Below are 20,723 nucleotides of genomic sequence, written 5' to 3'. Positions count from 1 at the left end.
AGTAAAACGCCCCTTATTGTCGCTTTATCGTTGTCACAAGCGCTGATATGATGGCGCATACTTATTAATTTACCGTAGCAGTAAATTTACAGCTATAAAGTTTTAACGACCCGCTTCTTCAAAAACAAAATCGCTTTACCAAGTTGAGACCTAATCAGGAAGTCCACGGGTGTCATGTGATGTAGAAAAATGGCTGCCGTGCAGTGGTAAGATGCTATTTTCTTGTCATGAAAACTCTTAGTTATTCAAATATACTGGTTGTATCAGTACTTTGTTAACGCCGTGCAACGTTGCAGAACGTAAATCCATTGCAAAAAAAAGTGTGTCGCGCGTTTATTTTTAGGTTAGGATCACAAACAGCGTTAACTTTTTGTATGTTGTCAACATAACCAGTGAAAATCAATGTTTTCAAACGTTACTGAGGCTATAGTTTGGTTGCTAGCTTGCAAATTCTGTGAGTATGTCACAGTCCCTCCAGGTGAATCAAAGGTTTCTCAATAAATGCTGTCATACACTGAGATTATCATGTGTAGCAGGTTATAGAAATAAGTGAGGAGAGGTGGCTTTTTAAATCATCAAATAATACCTCTAATTATCACTAACAGCTCTTCATTTTATGCGCAGATGTCAACCTCCGAATGTGTCTTACAAATACAACTAATTAACATGATATTTTTAGCATTTTTCCATGTTTCCAGATGCAATTTGTCACTGCAGAGCACAGTGATTAAAGGCAAATGTTAGCAGTCTGCACCTCAAAGTCATAGTAACTTGCAGTATGGTGCAAGCTTGTATGTATAGCCAGCTCTCATGTCCTGACAGGACTTAATAATCAGAGCATGGTAAGCATGAATTGTAGTAATTGTGAGTGAATGAACAGCGTGTTCTTTTAATTCGCTCTGTCTCCTGACTGTTGTGTGAGCAGGCGTTCCCGTGAGCGCAATTATGACGCAGAGCTACAGAGGTGGCGTCCTGAGGCAGCCGCACTCGACTTTGGAGACTACCATCCCCTCAAACCCATCATGGTATCAGTGTCCTGCACCACTATGAGCTCTGCACACATGCATTTTTTGGAGCAGTTTGAATTCACCAACAACCTGTTGCTTTGAAAATTTGAAGCACAATCTGAAGCCTCATGACATAATTTGCACAATCCAGCCAGTTGTTAATGTTAATGTGATAGTGTTGACCCTTTTCTGTCCGCCCAGGTGACAGATACAAAGACCCGCCGTGGAACCCGCAAAGGCAGCACCTCCTCCTCTTCATCCTCCTCATCTTCAGCTCCCGCAGACCCCCTCAGCTCCATGCTGGACGGGACCGACCCCCTGTCCATGTTTGCCGCGGCTTCGGCCAGCGAACCTCCAGCCATGTCGCACAGCGGCTCCACAGGGGTCAGTTCACATCGCAGACTGTTTGGACAAATGTCAATGCAGGAGCTTCTCTAACGTGGGGGGGAAAAAAAAGGTGGAATTGCTTCGAGCTGACGATGAAGGGAGATGTTGTGCTTTCAGGAGCTCGGGAGGAAGAAGAAAGAGAATGAGGAAGAGGCAGTGGGACCCGACTTTGAACCCTGGTCATCGAAGCGAGGGGAAATCCTAGCCCGGTTCACCACCACCGAGAAACTCTCCATTGTGAGTAACGCTCCAGTGTAGCAACAAAGAGCAACACCTCAAGGTTTTAATAGCACACAAGAGGCAGTTCAGTTACTCTCTTACATAATCAGGGCTTCCACTCTCTAGCAATTCAAACCTTTATAATAATCTTTTGAAAATCTGCAAAAAATAAATGTGAATTTTACACGAACCAGTTTCTATGACTGGTTAAAAGTAAAGGAACTAGGCTGCGTGGTGTTGCTCGAGGGCGGCAGTATAAGCTGCATCGCTGTTGCTTGTAATTCCATAAAACAGATTTTTCTAACCAGAAAGTAGAGCTCTTACCTCGAGAAAAGACAACAAATGCTGTGGTGGATATCCACGAGAGGGATATGCAAAGTTCTAGTTCAGGAATTGGGTTTCATCTCTGGAAAATTTGTTGGGGGAGGGGGGCCTTACAAAGTGATGGTTTGTTAGACTAAAACTTTATTTCCATGTCTTTGTCTTCACAGAATCTTTTCATGGGCTCTGAAAGAGGTAAGACAAAAGCATCATTTTCAACTTTCTTTGATGGCCTACAGTGTTTCTCTGTTCAGTACATTTTCAGATTTAAATACAAATGAGCCCAGCTGCGATACCCCAAGAGATTTGGGCTTCTAGGTAACTTTCACTAAGATCCCAGAACTTATTCATCTCGTCAGGGCTACAACTTGCTCAGGGTCTTTGTTGGAAAAAAGGCCAGTTGAGGTATAATACTGTGCAAAAGCCTTGAGTCAACCCTTTCTTTATATTTTGCCAGACTTTGTAGCTCCCAGCTTGAGAGTTTTTCAAAGTTTTTCTCCAGACATTGGTCTCCTTTTCACGTATTTTCAGTCCAGTCCATGAGCCCCGTTTTAGAGACATAAAGCAGTACTTTCGCACCAACAAGCTGATTACTGCACTGGACTAGAAATCAATGGCAGCGGGTCTTATGGAGGGATGAATCCTCCCCAGAGCCCAGACCCCAACATCACTGAAGCAGTAGATGGAAGTAGAATAGAAATCCAGATGCCACTACATCCTACGGGTCTTATTCCTTTGCATGATCTCTTTTAAAGCAAACGGAAAGTGATTGAAACAAGTATGTTCATTTTTAATTTAAACACTAAAGTGTGTTTATCAATCCTGTCTTCATTAGGAAAAGCTCCTAGTCCAGGCTCATCAGCTGTTTCTGAGAAGGTTCGCACTCGCCTGGAGGAGCTCGATGACCTGGAGGAGGTAGGTTTGTTTACACATGTGCAGTGTGTGCTGCCGTGTCTGCTGACCCATCGCAGTTTGTGTTATCTGGAGTAGGCTTCAGAGTTCTGCTACTTTAAGACATCTTGACTTAAAGAGGTCGCCGGATCCTCTTCATCTGCTTCCTTCCAAGCTTTTGGCATCAGTAATTTCTCCTCTCAGATAAAGGGGTTACGCAGCCGTTAAAGATGTTGTTTGGACCTCGTTGTCTGTGTGTGCTCAGGGTTCCCAGAGAGAGCTGCTGAACCTGTCCCAGCAGGATTATGCCAATCGCATCGAAGAGCTGAACCAGTCCCTGAAGGAGGCGTGGGCCTCCGACCAGAAGGTCAAAGCCCTGAAGATTGTCATCCAGGTAAATCCAAAGGGGCAGAAACACAGATCCTACTCCTCCCTGTAAGAACACCAGCATTGATTTCTGATCCGTGTTGCAGTGCTCCAAGCTTCTGTCCGACACCTCTGTGATCCAGTTCTATCCCAGCAAGTTTGTTCTCATCACAGATATCCTCGACACTTTTGGTGAGGGAAGAAGCCTCGTTGTCCTCAGATCAGTCCCTGTCAAAGAAATGTTTTCCAAGTGTCCTGACAGTGGCTTTGCTCTTTTGTAGGCCGTCTGGTGTTCGATAGAATCTGGACCATGTGTTCAGACCCGAGACCCTTACCAGGTGAGGGAGCCTTACTCATAGTCCTCTGCGCCTGCGAGTGTGCTGGAGTTTCAGCTTGTCTTCACCTTCTGCTGCGACACCGCTTGATCATTTATTTGTTTATTCATTTGTTCGTTGTCACCTCAGACTCTTTCACAGTCGAAGATGTGAACGACACGGCCAAGGAGACGTGCCTCAACTGGTTCTTCAAAATCGCCTCCATCAGAGAGCTGCTGCCCCGGCTGTATCCCTCACCAGCTGTATTTTTTTTTTTTTATATGTATTCTCTAAGAAAAGATACACGGATGGTTTATTTTACAGCCACCGTGTCTGCAGACTGATCTACTTTTACGTTCCATTTATGAAAGCTTTATAAATATTTGTTTTTACAATTAGAGCATAAAGAATGTTCACATTTTGGTCTTTAAAAGAGCCTTTTTCTTTCCTTTTTGCTTCACCTCGACTCCAAGTTAACCTGGTTTTGAAGTTAACAGAAACTTATTGCCCCCGACAGTTATGCGTAGGTTGCATTAAATGAGACTCTTTAACCTCCGAGCGCAGATATGTTGAAGCCGCCATCCTCAAGTGCAACCGTTTCCTCAACAAATCGTGAGTCCGAACAATTTCTCAGTCGGTGTCTCGGTCCTGATTTCTTCTCCCGCGTGATAAAAATGTAGCTGTGTTATTTAAATAAGTCCTGTTTGATTTGTTTTTTCAAATATTTCCCCCTCTTTCTGCCTGTCCAACTTACACAGCGGCATTCAAGAGACTCTCCCTCGCTTGACGGCCATGATCCGAGGGATCGGAGACCCGCTGGTGGCTGCATACGCCAGAGCTTACCTCTGCAGGGTGAGACTCGCACGACTCTCAACATTTATCTGCCTTCTTTTGCTTCCCCTTGGGCTAAATCTGAATTGAATTTTCAACTCCAGGTGGGCATGGAGGTGGCCCCCCACCTGAAAGACAGCCTGAACAGAAACTTCTTCGACCTGCTCGCCACCTTCCGGCAGATCAGCGGAAACAGCATCCAGAAGCAGCTGCTCAAACAGAGGGTGGAGGTGCCCGAGTACCTGACTCTCTACTCTCCGGCCATCAACTGGATCCTGCAGTGCATCGCCTACAGAGCTCCGGAGGTACTTCAGACTCATACAAACTGAAAAAAGAAAGTGGCAAACAGGGGCACACTGGCTGCTGTTTCTGATTTTCATGTCATGCGTGTTTCCACATCAGCCGCTGCTAACGGAGATGATGGAGAGATGCAAGACGATGGCAAACAAGTAAGTGCTTTTAGCAGAAATTCATTTGTTGACTTTTTCTTCCTTCGCCAGATTTCTGATTTGGCTCTTTCTTTTCTTAAATCTCAGATATCGGTGCCCAGTGGCCATTGATTTATTTATTCAGTTACACACACTTTCATGATGGAGTTTGCAGTATAAAGCTTATTATCGCAAATCTTAAACGTTTTGGGGTGCCGGTTAGCTCAGCCTTCAATAAAGGCCACTAGTGTGGAAAAGATCCTTTTGGAAAATAAATTAATAAATAAATGTTTTGTACCCATCACTTTATTTCCGGAGCTCGTCAGATACAGGCGCCCAAAAAGTTTCCCCCTGCTGTTCTTTGACTGTGTTGGACACTTTTGTGGATTACAGGGTGTATATTAAGGGAGCTTTGTGGGTGCGGAGAAAAGAAAGACTCGCCATGTTTCTGTTTCCCACAGTGCCTTGCTCCTGAACTCCGTTATGAGGGCGTTCAAACCGGAGTTTGTAGCAGCCAGAGCCACTGATTTCATCGGCATGATCAAAGACTGCGATGAGTCCGGCTTCCCAAAGGTTAGAGCTCCTCTGTGCTCATAGATCTGTAGTTTTTATGCAGAGGGTCATCTAAGCCGGGCTGAGAGACGAATGAGCGTTTGTCGTCTCGTCTGCAGCATCTGTTGTTCGGATCTCTGGGACGCAGCCTGGCCTGCGCGGATCCGCCGGAGTCCGAGAGGCTGACGATCCTGAACGAAGCCTGGAAGGTCATCACCAAAGTCCGCAGTCCTCAGGTTCTGTAACGCCTGCTTTCACAAAACACTTCTGTTCCACACAAAAAGTTCCAGCTTTTCACTCACCGATTTAATGTATGGGTTCTAGGATTACATCAACTGTGCTGAGATCTGGGTGGAGTTCACCTGCCGGCACTTTACAGTGAGTAAGAAGCAGCTTTTTTATCCATCAGGAGAGGAGAAAAAGAGCCATTTTCCAATTCTTCCTCATGCTTTGAAACGCTTCTTCTCACTCTCAGAAACGCGAGGTCAACACAGTTCTGGCTGACATCATCAAACATATGACCCCCGATCGAGCGTTTGAGGATGCCTACCCTCAGGTTGGCACGATGACTCACGCTGCTGCGGCTTGTCGCTGGTCCGCTTTCCGTCTGCTCAGTAGTGACTGTTCTGTTCTTGCTCTGCTCGCAGCTGCAGTCGGTCATCAGGAAAATCCTCGCCTACTTCCACGACTTCTCCGTCCTCTTCTCCATGGTGAGCGGTTTGAAAAAAAAGTTCCCGGTGAGGCTGGAGACTTTCTCCTGCTTCTCACCTCGGTTTAACGGGTTTTCACCCCTCCCCTCCTCAGGAGCGCTTCCTGCCGTTCCTGGACATGTTCCAGAAGGACAGCGTGAGGGTGGAGGTCTGCAAATCCATCATGGAGGTCTTCATCAAGTAAGAGCCGCTTAGAAGTTTATTTAGTTTTGTCATTGTTTCTTCTTTTGTTAAAGCATGTGCCCTTTTTGTTTGTTTTTCTTCTCTCCTGCAGACACCAGGTGGAGCTCACCAGAGACCCGGTCATCCTCAACGCCATGCTGCATATCTGCAAGACCATGCACGACTCTGTCAAGTAGGTCATTTGTATGCCTGAATGTTATATGTGCCTCTTTGCTGTCCTGCAAAATGTCCTCTTGTTTTTCAGTGTTTTGAGATCTGTTAATATAATAAGGTGACTCGTATCTGTCAGTGACTGCTCTCCTCTTTGTCTTGCAGCGCTCTTACACTTGAGGACGAGAAAAGAGCTTTGGCTCAGCTCATCATCGGCTTCATCCGCATGGTGAGGCGCCTCAGGTTTGCCTGAGCTCTTCTGGATTTTTCCTCAGCTAAAAGGATCTTTAAGAATGGCTCAAATTACGCTTCTCTGTATCTCAAATGTGACTCAGAGAGGACTAAACAGTAGTTTTGGGGGATATGTGTAACTCCAGTTTTATACACTGTTAAGGTGTGTTTGTGAAGTCGACTAAACAGGGTATTCAGCCATGTTAAGCAATATTTTAAACCTCATTAAACCAAAATGTTCAACTCAAATGGCACAGCGGTCTGTGAACTCTTAAGAGAAGAACTGATGAAGGAATCATGGCTTCACATTAAGCTGTTTTTGCAGTTTGCCTTAATTTCAAACTAAAAAAAAAAGCTTACTTAACATTTCACACGTTTTGTCATTGTAATAAATTTTGTTGTTTAAAAGGCTTAAAACTATCTAAAGTCTTTCATATCTTTAGGAAAGCAAGCGTTTGTTGTTATTAAAAATAGCCTGTTAGCTAGATAGGCTAACATCAGTTTGGCTAGCTTAGCTGTGGAATTAATGTTAACATTAGCTTTTTCCTAAAAGTTGCTTCAGCAGAAGTAACAATCTGTGTCAGAGACATTGCTTGGAGTTCTCAAAAGAGGAATTTTGTTCAAGACATTCCCCTAACTGACATTTCCATAGCAGAAAAGCGCAGTTTATGTCCTGTGTAGCAAAATGCAGCTCAGGGCCTCTTAAGGCAGCAGGGTGTTGGATATGGGAACAGTGTGGCTCAAAATATTTATTTATTTTAGGTTTCCTTTGGTCGTGACTTCGAGCAGCAGCTGAGTTTCTGCGTGGAGGCCAGAGCCACCTTCTGTAACCTGGAGCCAGTGCTGGTGCAGCTCATTCATGTCAGTAGAAGTCTGTAGGTTTTAATTTAATGTCAGCACACACACAAACACCATCCTCACGACCAGTATGTTTCCCCTATCTTTGCCAGACTGTGAACCAGCTTGCCATGGAGACCAGGAGGGTGATGAGAGGGAGTCACTCCCGAAAAACTGCTGCTTTTGTCAGAGTCAGTCAACACACACACACACACTCACACACACACAGCCTCTCATCACTCCAGGTCATTCATTTTACATTCTCACCGGAAGCTGAACATGGTCACATGAATTTTTCCATCTGTCCTCTAGGCGTGTGCTGCCTACAGTTTCATCACCATACCGTCTCTCAGCAGCATCTTCAGCCGCCTCAACCTCTACCTGCTGTCTGGTCAGGTTGCTTTGGCCAACCAGTGTCTCTCCCAGGGTAAGCTTATGCTTCATTTTGACTTTCAAGCTCATCATGTGGGCTTTCTCTTAATCTTCTGATTTCTATCAGCCTCCTTCTATTTCTGTCACTTTATTTCCTCCTTATGTCCCGCCATTGTGGCCTTCTGTTTCCATCCCTTACTTAGCCCTCCCTCCTTTATTTCTACTCCATTATTGAGTCTTTTGTGCCTCTCCTGCAGCGGATGCTTTCCTGAAGGCAGCGGTCAGTATTCTTCCTGAAGTTCCTCGCTCCATCAGCGTAGAGGGGAAGCTTCGCTCCTCTGAGAGCTTTCTGATGGACTTCATCAATAACTTCTTGGCCACGTTGCTTGTTGTCCCGGTAACACTTTCAGTTCTCTCTCTCTCAAAATGAGGCTTTTTTTTTTTTAGTGATTTCACATCCGACAGTCCTGTGAAGGGTGCAGATGTGGGCCTACAGGCTGTGTAACAGACCCATTACGTCCCCTTATAGTTTGATAAATCCTTCCGTGTGTTCACAGGACCATCCGGAGCATGGGGTTCTCTACTTGGTTCGCGGTCTGCTCAACATGGTTCAGGATTACACCTGGGAGGACAACAGCGATGCAAAGGTGCGGGTTTACATCAGTGCTTTGCCGCTGCTGGCTGCCATGAGCCAGGAAACCTATCTCTATACCATCCCCAAAGGTAACAACACACACACACAATTTTTCTCAAATTAAGATAAGATTTTGTGTGTATTTTGGTTGAGGCAGTTGTAGAGTGTAGCTGATTTCTGTCTCCTCAACCCAGTGGACTCCAATGAGACGCTATACGGAGGTGACCCCAAGTTTCTATCGGAGATCAACAAGCTGTGCGAGACCCTGATCGGACAGATCCTGGACCATCTGAAGACGCTCGCTCGGGACGAGGTCAGTCATGTGACCATCACGACTCAGTTTTTGTATCACGTGCACAGACCACGACCGGTGGTCATGCACGGCGTTTGGCTGACACAACTTTCCCACTCTTGCAGCACAGCCTGCGCCGCCAAAGCGCTCTGGCCTTCTCCCTCTTCGGTGTCCTGTTGGCTCACGGCGATGTGCGGACCAACAAGCTGAGTCAGCTGACCATCAACCTGTGGAACCTCAGCCACAAACACGGATACTGCGAGACTCGCTTCTCCGTGAGTGCAAAGACTCCTCCAACTGATCTACACACAACTGCTTGAATGATTCCGGTTATTGACTCAAATTAGAGTTTAATTACTGCTTGAATACGTCACATCGTAAGCCTTATTTACTACCAGTCGCACTTCACACTGACTCGTCTTTACCTTGTCGTCTGCTCCAGGTTCGGACTCTGGAGTACATCAAATATCAGGCTCAGCAACCCGACATGACTCACCTGACAGATACGGTCCAGAGACTCGCACTACAGTCCCGCACCTGAACACGAGTTCAAGAAAAACGCTCAAATGATTACGTTTATGTAAATAAAGACTGAAAATAAAGCTCCAAGTAGTTGTTTTAAAGCTTTCTGCATTGAGATGTGAATGGATGATGTAGGCACACAACCTGCAGCATGTTTTACTGCAAAATGTCTCCTTTTACTTTGTCCTGTTCAACTCTGCGAGCTACAGAATGAATCCAGAATAGTTCCTGCTTTCACAAGCGGAGCAACTCCCGAGAGCCAAAAGCCACCCGGGTGTATTAGTCTGCCTATGAGGCATCTGCAGTACGCGTCAGGAAAATAAGAGAGGAGGCCGTTTGATATTCTCAAACTTCTCAGTTGTAGTTTATTTAATGAATTAGTGAACTTTTGAAAAGGCAAAAACACTCCGCTTTAGTTCTGAAAAGGACAAAATCAAAGACAAACAGCAGTGGTGATGTTCACTAACAGACAGACGGCCTTTGGTCACACATTCTGATTAAGCCGACTTTCAGCTGAGCAAAAAAAAAAAAACAAACCCAAACCTATTTCATCAGGTTTCATGTTTCAGCTCCTGACCCACCAATCACACAAACTGCTTGAACAGCAGATAAAAAAAAAACCAAAACCACGCAGGTTGTTTTTGGGTGTCCGAACTCACTCTGCGATCATCCAACGGACCTCGGACCTGTTTATTTAAACGGTTGAATGAGGTGCTGGGATTTTTCTGGGGACCACTGCTGTTAGCGCTTTGATGCTATCAGCTATCAGACGTAGAATCAACACTGTGGTCCTTTCTGGAGCTCCGACAGTTCGCTCGGATACCAATCAACACTCACAACTTGAGGGAAAACTTTGAAATGAACCTGTGACAATTTAATAAATTATTAAAACAGCTAATCATCAGCAGTGGATTTTCTTCAATTATTTGCACTTAAAAAAGAAAGGAAAACGTTTTTAACTAACCTACTGAGTTCTTTCACAATATACTGGTTCATCTGCTGTTTACTTTATGTCTCTGCTAATGTTGGCCATTTGCAGACGAACGCAAATAATTACAAAAAAAGTACACAGATCACTCCACACCAGAAGGCCTGTGGACATTCTCAGTGTCACGGTTTAATAAAAGCCCCGACTGAACTCGACCCCCCCCCCCACACACACACACACTTTCGATAATACGGGGTGCAGTTTGGACATAAAGAAAAGAAACAGCAGATTAACACCTGAACAGATCTGTGTGTCCCTACAAAGAAAAAGAAACTGACGATGTAAGAAAGCCTGTGTTCTGTGGAGGCCCGTTAATTTAACACTGATAAACAGCAGCTGTGCGACTCGTCCGAGGTCATCTTAAGCCATGGCGAGCGCCCCCACCTTACCTGCACCTGCCATGTACACCTCGTCTTAATCACGTCACACCCTGCTGGAGTTTTTAAATGGAAGCCAACGAGCAACGCTTGAGCTCGTCGCTGCGAGGAGGTCCGACCCCGCCGGCTGCAGCAGCTACGTGGGATTCATTAATCAGACTACTGTGGAACATGTAAACAGGGATAGGAGTGGAATGTCCTGTAAGAATGTCCATCCTCCGAATATTGTCTCGATTAGAATAAGGTGACTAGCCAGAGTATTGCTGTGTGTGAACACGTACGGTAGCCACTTTTTAGAATTTGATGCCTTGCAATCATGTCAGAGGAGAAAATAAATAGATTAAAAAAAAAAAAGAAAAAGCCAAATCTGGATCTTTCCCCAATGTTGGGTCGATACGATCGAGCCAGTTCTCTAAAGACAGCTCTTAGTTTGTGGACGTTTGGTGTAAATGAACAGAATTGATTCTACAATCCACACTAAAAGGGTCCAGCTGACATTTGAGGTGCAACATGACATCTGGTGGCAACTTCCACAGAGCGCTGATGCCTTCATGTCCACAGCAATACAGATGAGACGCCGACACACAGCCTTGGCTACGAGTACATTTTAATTAATTTACTACTGACAGAAGAGATTTGTAACGGAATAAGTAGTTGAAAGTGCTCACAGCAGCTACATCGTGGCTCTGATTGAGCTCTGCGAGGCTGTACAACTTAAAAAGTTTGGTAACTGTAGTGAGTCGACTAAACCCTCGTTATCGATGGGTTACACTCGATGCTGTCCCGTCCCCCTCAATCTTGACACTTCAACCATCTCCTTTAAGCAGGTTTCCACAGGAAGCGGACAGTTTGTGGTCTCCTGTTTAAAAACCATACACCTCTAAACAGAAAGTCCCAAACAGCAAAAAAAAAAAAAAAAAAACAAACAAAAAAAGGTGGTTAAGATAAAATAACGCAACAGTTCAACATGGGGAGAGTTCGCAGTTTGGCGCAGTCAGTCCAGGCCGTGCTGATGGGGAAGTTTTTTGGCGGAATGATTCTTGTTCTGATTCTGTACTGGATAGCCGGGATGGTGGGAGTTTAGTCAAACAGCACGCCTCTGAAAATGCAAACCAGCACCTCCCTCTGACCTGTGGAGGAGGGAGGGAGGCGGGCGGGGTGGTCTTCCTCTCTTTTTTTTCCTTTTTCTGTCTTTGTTCGTTCTCCTGGGCTGCAGGGTCAATCTAGTTCTATGGGGCTGCTGTCCTGGGCTTCTTCGGCCCCGTCGTCCTCCTCCCCAGATCCCATCAGGCTGTTCAGCAGGTTTCCTGTCAGGTTAAACAAACCAATCATTATTCTCTCTGAAAATCATTTAAAAAGCACAAAGGTGCTACGGCTACCTTGTTCTCTGATTGTAAGCTACATCGCATCATGCAGTATGCAGCAGGAACAACAGGCTGTTGGTCGTCAGCGGAAGCCTTTGATGTTTGCTTTCAGACATATTTCCATTTAAAGCTGATATTGAGGTTTATCATGAGGATACTGTCTCATTATGCACTGAAGTGGCGACGATAACATTCTAATTCACCCATTTGCATTACAACCACTAATGCAGCAGCAGACTGTTCCACTTGTGCTGCTTTATGAAAGTCAGTATATATCCAAACGATCACCTCAGCCTGCTATGCTTCTCTGTGTAGGATTGTGCTTTACATCAGCTACATCCAACATGAGCCATTTTGGCAACATTCCAGGATCTCTGAGGGTTAAGGGGGGGTGGGAAGCTCCTCTAAGAGACAGGCTTAACTTCATGAGAACTGCTCTTGTTGCACTTGCTCCACTGACAGAAACACTGAAGGGACGGCGATGACACGCCAACACGCGGTCGATGTGTGAAAACCACACTGCGTTTCCTTGAATATAGGCTCTATAAACCACTCCGTAAGCTAATGTTAATGCTAATGTGCAAAACAGAGGTCAACACAGCTGGAACCCTCTGAGACCAGCTTTCTTCTTATTTCTCTATAGTTCTCCAGGCTTCTTGAAGGACATCCCAAAGCTCTTCTCTGTATGTCGGCTGCCTTTTGTTCTGCTCTCTGTCAACATGATCCCACGCTGCTTCAATAATGTTGAGGTCTGGGCTCTGGGGAGGATTCATCAGACAAGAATGTCTGGTTTGCTTGGAAGCAAAATATAAAGAAATGAGGGTTGGCTCAAGACTTTTTCACAGTGCTGTACGTCACCGACATCTTGCTCCGATAGTTATAAGAGCTATAAAAAAAATCCCCCTGTGGTCTCTAAAAGCTCCTTGTTGCTGAATACGCACCCTGCATTAAACATCTAGTTCTCTGATCAGTTTAGGCAGTCTGCTGTCCAGGTTTACGGCTATCAAACGAACAAGCATCGTTCAACTCACCAAGCAGGCCGCCGTACGATGGAGACTGTTTGGGTGGAACGCCAAAGAAAACCTGTCCTATTCTGTCAAGATACTGAAGAGCCAGAGGCGTGTCCAGGGAGAAAGAAAAAGGAGGACAGAAGGATTTACAGTCAAGAACAGTCAATCAGTTCTCCGGCATTATATACAGAAGAGATTACGTTAAAAGATTAGATCATATTTTACCCACCTCATTATACATGGGGTCCCTCTTCAGGGAAGGTTGATATTGCTCACATAACACTGTGAAAACTGTTAATTTACCCCTGAAGAACAAACAACAACAAAAGCACATATCATTACTTTAATCTTTTCCAAATGCAGCGTCTTATCATTTCTAAAGAATCGTGCATAAGTGAGAGCTGTCCTCACCCATCCACTGCCAGCAGCAGAAACCAGATAAAGTTTAGTAGAGGCTGGACGAAGGGAGGGCCCTTCTCTATGGACGGGTGTTTCTCCGTGTATGTGCTGAACACCACCGAAGCGCCGCTTTTGTTCTTTAAGCAGAGGAACCTGGAGGGTGTGAGGGTTGATAGTGGGACAGGACAGAAAGAGAAAGGAGGCGGAGGATGAAGACAAGGTTAGAGAGCGCGGCGGAACAAAAACACAGAGAGCTCAACGATTCTTTGAGGAATACGACATGGTTGGGTTACATGTACCAGACCGCTGCAGGCCCGGGTTTCACAGCTTTAACAACTGCATCGACCCTCTAACCCTTTTCAGCTTTCCCTACGCAATGTAAACTCATATCCTCGTCTGGCAGAGTGGGCGTGGCGGCTCACTTACTGTAGGACGGCCTGCGCCACAAACATGTCGACCTCGCTGCGGAAGCCTCGTGACGCCGAATACTCAACCAACATCTGCGCGCAGCCCTCCCCGTCAGATGAATGCAGGAAGTGATAACGAGACTCGCTGTAGTTTTGCTCTGGAAAAAAAACGTTTTGGGAAACATTGTTTTACTTTGTAGAATTGCGACATGCGCACCAAAATCCACGTGGACGTGAAAACAAGCACCTGGAGCGCACTTGGGCAGTTAAAGGAAAAAAAAAAAATCTACTTCTTTCTTAGGTTTTGGGTGGTAATGGACAGATGTTACTTTAAAAAATAAAACAAAAAACCCAGAGGAATTCTGGGTAAAAAAAAAAAGAACAGGCAGCCGAGAGAGTGAGATAAGCTCCAGCTGCAACAGTACGATAACCGTGATGATGCAAGCCTCCAAAAGCATATTTTTGCCCACCACAAAAATAGCCTGATCACCTGACGGAGAAACGGCAGATCGAGACCAACAGAGATGTGATTTCCAACATCCCCGCAGGCCTCTTTTTTCACCCATAACACACTTTCTGGCTTGTCATAGCAAGAAAAGAGATAACTTCTTTAATTACAAACAACAACATTCCAAATATATAAGACAAAGGAGGGATTTCTGCACCGTTCCATCTTGTTCAGTTTCATTTACGTCACGTTCTTTTGCTCACAGAGAGTGGAGTGATTAGGCGCCTACCTTTCCACAAGGTGACAGCCAGCAGCTGGTGCAGCTTTGGGTGGCCCAACTTGCCGGATCCTCCTGTGGACCATTTTAAGGCTCTGGACACAAAAGCTGCTCTCTCCGGAGAGTTCTGGTCCATCAGACTGAACAGCTTGGCCAAGCTTTCTGCTCCACAAACCACACGCCGGCAAAATAAAGAAAAAACAAAGAGAAGGGATGTAGGAGATGGAAATGTGCACATGTACAAATCGCTCAACGGTGGTTTTACGAGTCCAAGGGTTTACAAGTAGATCAAGCTGATCTTACTGGTCCAAATTATATGTCAGCAGCCTTTAAATCAGCACTGACGGATGACCTTTTATTTGGGATCCTGACTCATTGACACACTTAACATCTTACATCCAGGTTAATAGTACATGTGTGTACATTTCGGGTAGCAAAACCTACAAATTTCCCATCAGACTTGATATGAACTTTGTGGGCAGCAGATACAAAAAAAGCAGTCAATTGTACAATGTATAGTTTGGCACAAGACATTCCTGGTAGCCTTTAAGGGGCATTTACGGTTTGCCACCCACCTAAGATTTCATCTTCCACTTTTGTATCAGACTTCTCCAAAACCTCCAGCACCAGCATGGACAGATCTGCTGCGCTGTTTTGCTGAAAAGTAACATACAACCAAATTCACCCTCTAGCTGCCATTTTCTACAACTACAGTGCTGTATAAATAACCAAAACTATTCTATCAAAGACGAACAAACGGGTGCTGAAATGTGCGAACAAGATCCCCGGGTTGCAAATTTTTTGTTGTTTTTTCACGCTGCATGCATTATTTTAGCCTTATATCCCAAAACAATAAGGCAGCACATTAAGTCTCCCGTCTTAAGCTATTTTCAAACATGACACCACATTTTTCAGACTTAAAAAAAAAAAGCCTAATGCAGCACATACCTGGTTATAGCTGAAAAAGAGCAAAGCCCCATTGTACATCAGCTCTCTGGCCTCGGCATGTTTTGCCTGTGACATGTACCTGATGGAACACAGCAGTGTTAGTATTGCACATAAAATATCACCACCTTTTATTAGTCTACCTTAAAGATTTGGTTCATTGATTCATTCATTCATTCATTCATTGATTTGGTTATGATGTTTTTGTTGAAGACTACAAGCCACCAATGGCATTTAGACACATCCTGTCTGGAACAACAATTAAAAACTAAACAAAAAAAATTCCAAACAATTCCATTTAGCTAAAAGAGCTGGTGGGCGAATGAAAAGAAGGGCTCCAAAATAAATCAATGATGTAGAAAATAGAGCGTTTCTACGTTACACGGTGTTGGGAGCAGGGAGTGAAGAGTTGTTAAACGTTGTGAGACCGCTTCTTGTCAAAATTAAACCCCAACCCACGGCATCAAATCAATTCCGACATGACGTAACTTTGAATATGAATAATGGCGATCAGACGGGTCGTACATCAAGACAAAACAATCAACTAGGCAGGAACGTGTCCAGCCGTCATACTCCACCTCAGAGTTCGATGAAGCAGAATGTAGCTCCTAAGCTACATGCTAACACAGCTGGCCAGCTTCTACCAACAAGTTCAGGTAATGACAGCCGAAACTTAAGGACATATTCAGCCCTTACGTTCAGTTAATTTTAGGGGTAAGCATTCTCTCGAATAAAACTGAGACAGGCTGTTGCTGTCTTCCATTAGCTGCTTAGCTAACACGGCTCTGCTATCATTAGCTTGCTATCAGTGGTGCTGCTAAAAGAAATGCAGCTAGCTTGCAGCCATAGTTTGTCGTCCCGTTAAAGATCGAAACGACGACTATCCAAACAAACGCACGGACAGCCACGAGTAGGTGGGTCCGCGGAGAAATCCCACCAATCACATCCAAGTAGCAGTCAAAGCAGGGTTGACAGCAGAAAGATCTGGAACAGGCCGGCGTCGAAGCTAAGCGACTCTTACAACTGCGCCTACCAACGAACACAGAGCTAAGTCTTACCTAAAAAATAAAGTCCTATACATTTGGTGTGCTTCATAGTAATCTCCTTTTTCTACGCTGGCACGCAGTTTTCCTTCGACTCTCTGGACGCCCCCACGGTTTCTGACACTGGAGCACCTCAGAGACTCCGGCTCCGACATGGTCGCCCTTTTGCAGCAGAGCTCTGCGAGTGTTGACAGAGCGAACCAGGTGCTGTGTCGAAGTCAGTTTCCCCGTGGAGACTCGCCCCCTCTTCCAGCTCCGCCTCGTCCACACAGTGGAAGAAGCTCGCTCGCTGAAAAGTCGCTCCCGACGCACTGCGTTCGTATCACGCAGTTTCTACGGAAAATGTAAAGGTCCAAAATTGTTTTTCACTTTGAACGTAGACTTGATGGGAAAATGTGCACACATTAAAATATATTAATCACGTGTGCATTCCAAGTAAAATGTCTTAAACCATCATAAAAGTATTGTGTACAATACATTAACTATTACAGCTAAAAGCAGCAGTGTGTAGAGAGTATAAAAATTAAGAAAGTTTTGACAATGTTTTCAAACTGTTTTCACCCTTCGAAAGTAAATGTAAATCTAAATAAATCGTTTTAAAAATAAACATTTTGGGCCTCCTCTTTTTCCGTAGTAACAACCGTGCAACGGGAACGAATGGCCGCTCATTTCCCCGTTTGGACGGGGCGGAGCTCAGGGGGTACCCAATATCCGCGGGGAAACTGACTTCGACACAGCACCTGCACGCTTTTAACTTAGCGGACCCTCGTCGGTTGCCGTAACCGATGTCTTTTGGTCCGGTGTGACATTTGTGACAATACGGACGGACTTAGTTTGTGAAATGTTGTGAGCATTAGAGGATTTTGAGACTTACATGGCTAGAACCAGGTGAAGATAAAAGACATAAAATGACTGATGGAAATATGGAGCTTGTTGAAGTTTCTGTTATTGCATTTATTCCACAGTTTTATTTGTGTTTGTCTACATCAGTTTGTCTGATAAAGGAGAGACAGTGTTTCTTTTCATTTGAATAAGCAAACTTTTTGAGAAATTTGTTTAAAGATGGCATTTAAAGATGATTACAAATCAGATATGGTAAAATTCTGAGCAGCGCACTGTTAAATCCAGCAAAGGTAAAGAACTATAACAACTGCATCCTCCTTTTCACTTATTGCTTAAGTGTCCTCACATTAGATCCTCTAAATTTAGTGATGGGCCTATGTAAATTCTGGTCATATTATCTTGGGCATTTTCTACCTGAGATACCTCAGATAAAACTACCAGATATAATACTACCAGAGTTGAATGAATATACAAACTATGGAAGCCTAGAGCTGCCACTAGTTTTGATGCAGGACTATGTCATGAATACAGTAACTAATTTTTTTTCTAGTCTTTTTTAAGGAATACTTAATAAAGTGGTTTTCTTGGTTAATTCGCTCCAGTGTGACTTTTTTTTTGTTACATGGGCTTTCTTTGATTTCCCATTGTGGGGGGAAAAGTTTTTTACCCTTCTCAAAAAGGGTGGACACTAAATAATTTTTTGACAATTATCTCTCTTGTTCTGCCTCCATTAGGCCGTCTTACATGCTTGTACAAACAGTCTTTGTAGTTCAGCCAGCCAAGTTAAAATTTTCTTGATTTTTCCAAGTCCAAGCTTGGATTGGCTGTTGCTGGTTCTTGTGACTGAGGCTGTTGATGGAAGTTTGATTTTCTGCCTAAGGTGATTGATCACCTTTTCCCCCCCCTCTGCTCTGTATCCTCTGTTTCATCTGACATACATTTCTCCAGTATTTGGATGAAAAAAATGGGGGTCACAATATTGAGGAATATAAACTGAAAGTTCCCCCTCTCCAAGGAGCCTTACGATGTCAAAGAAAACAAATACATTTATGATATGTCAGTATTAGCCAGCTGGTAAATACAATCCATTTCGAGACAGTATTCCAGTGTAAATGTATGTGTGTGTGTGCGAGAGAGAGAGGGATCCACTATTAATGTGCACATGGATTTTACCAGTGTGTCTACAGACGCCTAAACTGGATCACCATGAACTAGAGAAACTAGTCCATATGGTGATCTGGAAGCTTTCAAGAAATAACTCTTAGTGTCATCGAGTTTGAACAAGTTTAGTTGTTTTTTTTTGCTTCATTGCTGCGTGTCCCCCTTCCAACCTTTTTTTGTGTTGCTGCAATCGAACTAGAGAGGAGCCAATATTCACGAAAAAGCTAAATGTCCCACATCTTATCGCTCTTTATTTTTATTTACATATTAGAAAGCATCACAACTTTTTTGGGAGTGGGGTTGTACCTTCATATAACTTTTAAAAATTTGTACTATTGGTATTATATATATGAATAATTATACCAATTGTCACTAATTATTCTAATGTCACTGTATTATTACTTATGTTAGAAATTATCATATTAAGTTGTAATTGTATTGTATGTACTAATTTATTTTTAGAGTAAACATTTCACAAACTAACTGAGGTCTTGCCACCATATTTACGGTGAGACAGTGTGTTTTCCGTACACTCTGACACTGTAAAGGCAGCTGTACTCACTGTTTCCATAGTTACTGTGAATCTTTATTAACAGGTGACTAAAAACTCTGCTGTCTGGATTCTGCGGGGAGACGGAATGATAAGTTAGTAATGTCAAAGTGAGAAATTTTGTTTTTGAACGTGACCAATAAAGTTGCTCTGTGATAGGAAAAATATACGCACATGCAGTTCAAATGTTTGAAACCCAGCACCGTCTTCATTGTAAACTGCAATTCCCAAACAGGTTCCTTCATCCTCTGCGCTCGTCATGCCCTGGAAATGAACAGACAGATGTCAGCTGAGGAGCTCACTGTGCACTGTGGAAGCGTGGTGTCGTGCTGAATGTCAGAAAATGTGCGACTTACATTGATCGAAAACTCTCTCGGTGCACTTTTTATCTGGCCGTTGGGGGACTGGCTTTTTGTTATGTGTCCAATAGTGACGTGAGTGATGGAGACCGGGTCGGACAGGGAGATGACCAAATACCCATGGTCCCCTGGAAAGCACCAGCAATCGCCTGCAAGCAGCTCTGATTGTCCCTGAAGGCAGAATAACAAATATTTTAGTCAACATAGTTTATAAAATACATCTTGTATCCATGTGTCACATCAAATATCATATAAAGTGAAATTGTGGCCGTGTGTTCCTTACTTGAATAACTCTGTTCTCGATTTCTTCTTCATACCAGCAGCAGAATATCTTTGTGAAGATGTTGCATGTCTTGGGTGGATATGTGTTGGAGGACCGTTCTTTTATTATCTTGGCTCCTGTACACACAATCAAGAGAACACACGCAAAGTTAGCAGTCAATTGCTACACAAGCTCAACAATACCAGAAAAGTAAGAATCGTGAAGACTGTGAAGATTACGTACCTTTTGTGTGGAGGGCGAAGTTTGGCATGGTGTCGTCAACAGAAAAACAAAGCTGTAATTGTCCACTTACTAGATGTTCGTTTTCCACCACTCTGGGTTCAAAATACCTGTGCGTAAATCCTGAAAGATAAAAAAAAAGTCAGTCGTGTGTTCTGCTTACAAAGCAACTCTGAAATTTCCGAACCATGGACTGAAATAAGAGTGGTTGTCTGGAGTTCTACTCCAGGCAATACAAACAATTGTAAGAAGGAAGGATTAGTTAACTTACCAAGAGCGAGAAGGAGCATGATGATAAAACAGCAGACGCCCCTCACTGGAAAGCTGGAGTTTGCTGGATCTGTAGAGGAAGACAGACGAGATGATTAGAGCGTGGTCACAAAATAAAAATACTTATGGAACAAGAGTTTTCCTTCTAAGAAAAATGCTATCTGTACAGAAAAATAGGCATGCTTACTTCTGTTTCTTCTGGGCTTGCTGCTCTGTGTCTCGTTCTGCTCGTCTGTCCATGAATGAGCCCAAGGCTGACTGGCCCTTTCAGTCGACTTAAACCCCATATATTCATCATCAACTGGATAATCAGCAAGAAGCTTTAGACTGAGGCAACAACCCCGTTGACGTCTCCTTCTTCGAAAGATCCTGTTTAGTCTCTCCTTGTAGGAGATAAAAGGCCTTTGCTCATTTGTATAATAGTTAGCCTCTTGCAGGCGTAAGCTTTTTCGCAACATGCCTGGAAAAAGGTAAAAAAAACAGAGGGGCACATTTTTAGTGATGCAGGTTGATACAGATATGCACATGTACAA

At 44.0% G+C, this 20,723-nt stretch overlaps 2 protein-coding genes across 5 annotated transcripts; one reads left to right on the top strand and one right to left on the bottom strand.

Annotated features, from left to right (window-relative positions):
* Positions 1-33: 33 nt before the first annotated feature.
* vps35l (VPS35 endosomal protein sorting factor like) lies at positions 34-9,334 on the top strand. 2 transcript variants are annotated; one of them, XM_072373822.1, is made up of 30 exons: positions 34-206; positions 926-1,025; positions 1,209-1,391; positions 1,512-1,631; positions 2,105-2,129; positions 2,770-2,849; positions 3,091-3,219; positions 3,299-3,383; positions 3,473-3,529; positions 3,656-3,752; positions 4,070-4,117; positions 4,264-4,357; positions 4,441-4,641; positions 4,739-4,785; positions 5,226-5,337; positions 5,436-5,552; positions 5,641-5,694; positions 5,792-5,872; positions 5,964-6,026; positions 6,121-6,206; positions 6,301-6,381; positions 6,525-6,588; positions 7,353-7,451; positions 7,541-7,618; positions 7,740-7,854; positions 8,057-8,196; positions 8,357-8,522; positions 8,628-8,746; positions 8,854-9,000; positions 9,168-9,334. In XM_072373822.1, the coding sequence occupies exons 1-30, from the start codon at positions 190-192 to the stop codon at positions 9,264-9,266; spliced, it is 2,904 nt and encodes a 967-aa protein (XP_072229923.1). In that variant the 5' UTR covers positions 34-189; the 3' UTR covers positions 9,267-9,334. The 2 variants fall into 2 exon arrangements, with proteins under 2 accessions (XP_072229923.1, XP_072229922.1); XM_072373821.1 differs by having other exon boundaries at positions 35-206; positions 8,851-9,000.
* A 248-nt stretch (positions 9,335-9,582) lies between these two features.
* Positions 9,583-16,803, bottom strand: get4 (guided entry of tail-anchored proteins factor 4). Of its 3 annotated transcripts, none has more exons than XM_072373827.1 (10): positions 16,521-16,803; positions 15,466-15,544; positions 15,093-15,174; positions 14,530-14,679; positions 13,812-13,950; positions 13,398-13,538; positions 13,216-13,291; positions 13,008-13,080; positions 10,412-11,919; positions 9,583-10,380 (listed from the first exon to the last, which is right to left on the bottom strand). In XM_072373827.1, the coding sequence occupies exons 1-9, from the start codon at positions 16,658-16,660 to the stop codon at positions 11,831-11,833; spliced, it is 969 nt and encodes a 322-aa protein (XP_072229928.1). In that variant the 5' UTR covers positions 16,661-16,803; the 3' UTR covers positions 9,583-10,380; positions 10,412-11,830. The 3 variants fall into 3 exon arrangements, with proteins under 3 accessions (XP_072229928.1, XP_072229927.1, XP_072229929.1); XM_072373826.1 differs by having other exon boundaries at positions 9,583-10,385; positions 10,416-11,919; XM_072373828.1 differs by lacking the exons at positions 9,583-10,380; positions 16,521-16,803 and adding an exon at positions 16,041-16,340 and having other exon boundaries at positions 11,200-11,919.
* Positions 16,804-20,723: the final 3,920 nt, after the last annotated feature.

Source organism: Leuresthes tenuis, unplaced genomic scaffold (genome assembly GCF_036924035.1).
Source record: "Leuresthes tenuis unplaced genomic scaffold, fLeuTen1.0.hap1 SCAF_20, whole genome shotgun sequence".
Classification (NCBI taxonomy): Eukaryota; Metazoa; Chordata; class Actinopteri; order Atheriniformes; family Atherinopsidae; genus Leuresthes; species Leuresthes tenuis.
Note: the sequence above shows the minus strand (reverse complement) of the source record. Positions and strands in the feature narration are given on the sequence as shown.

Coding starts and splice junctions, on each gene's coding strand:
- vps35l (XM_072373821.1), top strand. Junction 5,338..5,435: donor ATGAGTCCGGCTTCCCAAAG/GTTAGAGCTCCT, acceptor TCTCGTCTGCAG/CATCTGTTGTTCGGATCTCT. Junction 5,873..5,963: donor TTGAGGATGCCTACCCTCAG/GTTGGCACGATG, acceptor CTCTGCTCGCAG/CTGCAGTCGGTCATCAGGAA.
- get4 (XM_072373827.1), bottom strand. CDS start 16,660: ATGTCGGAGCCGGAGTCTCTGAGGTGCTCCAGTGTCAGAAACCGTGGG. Junction 15,175..15,465: donor TCTTTTTCAGCTATAACCAG/GTATGTGCTGCA, acceptor GTTACTTTTCAG/CAAAACAGCGCAGCAGATCT. Junction 13,081..13,215: donor GGGACCCCATGTATAATGAG/GTGGGTAAAATA, acceptor CTGGCTCTTCAG/TATCTTGACAGAATAGGACA.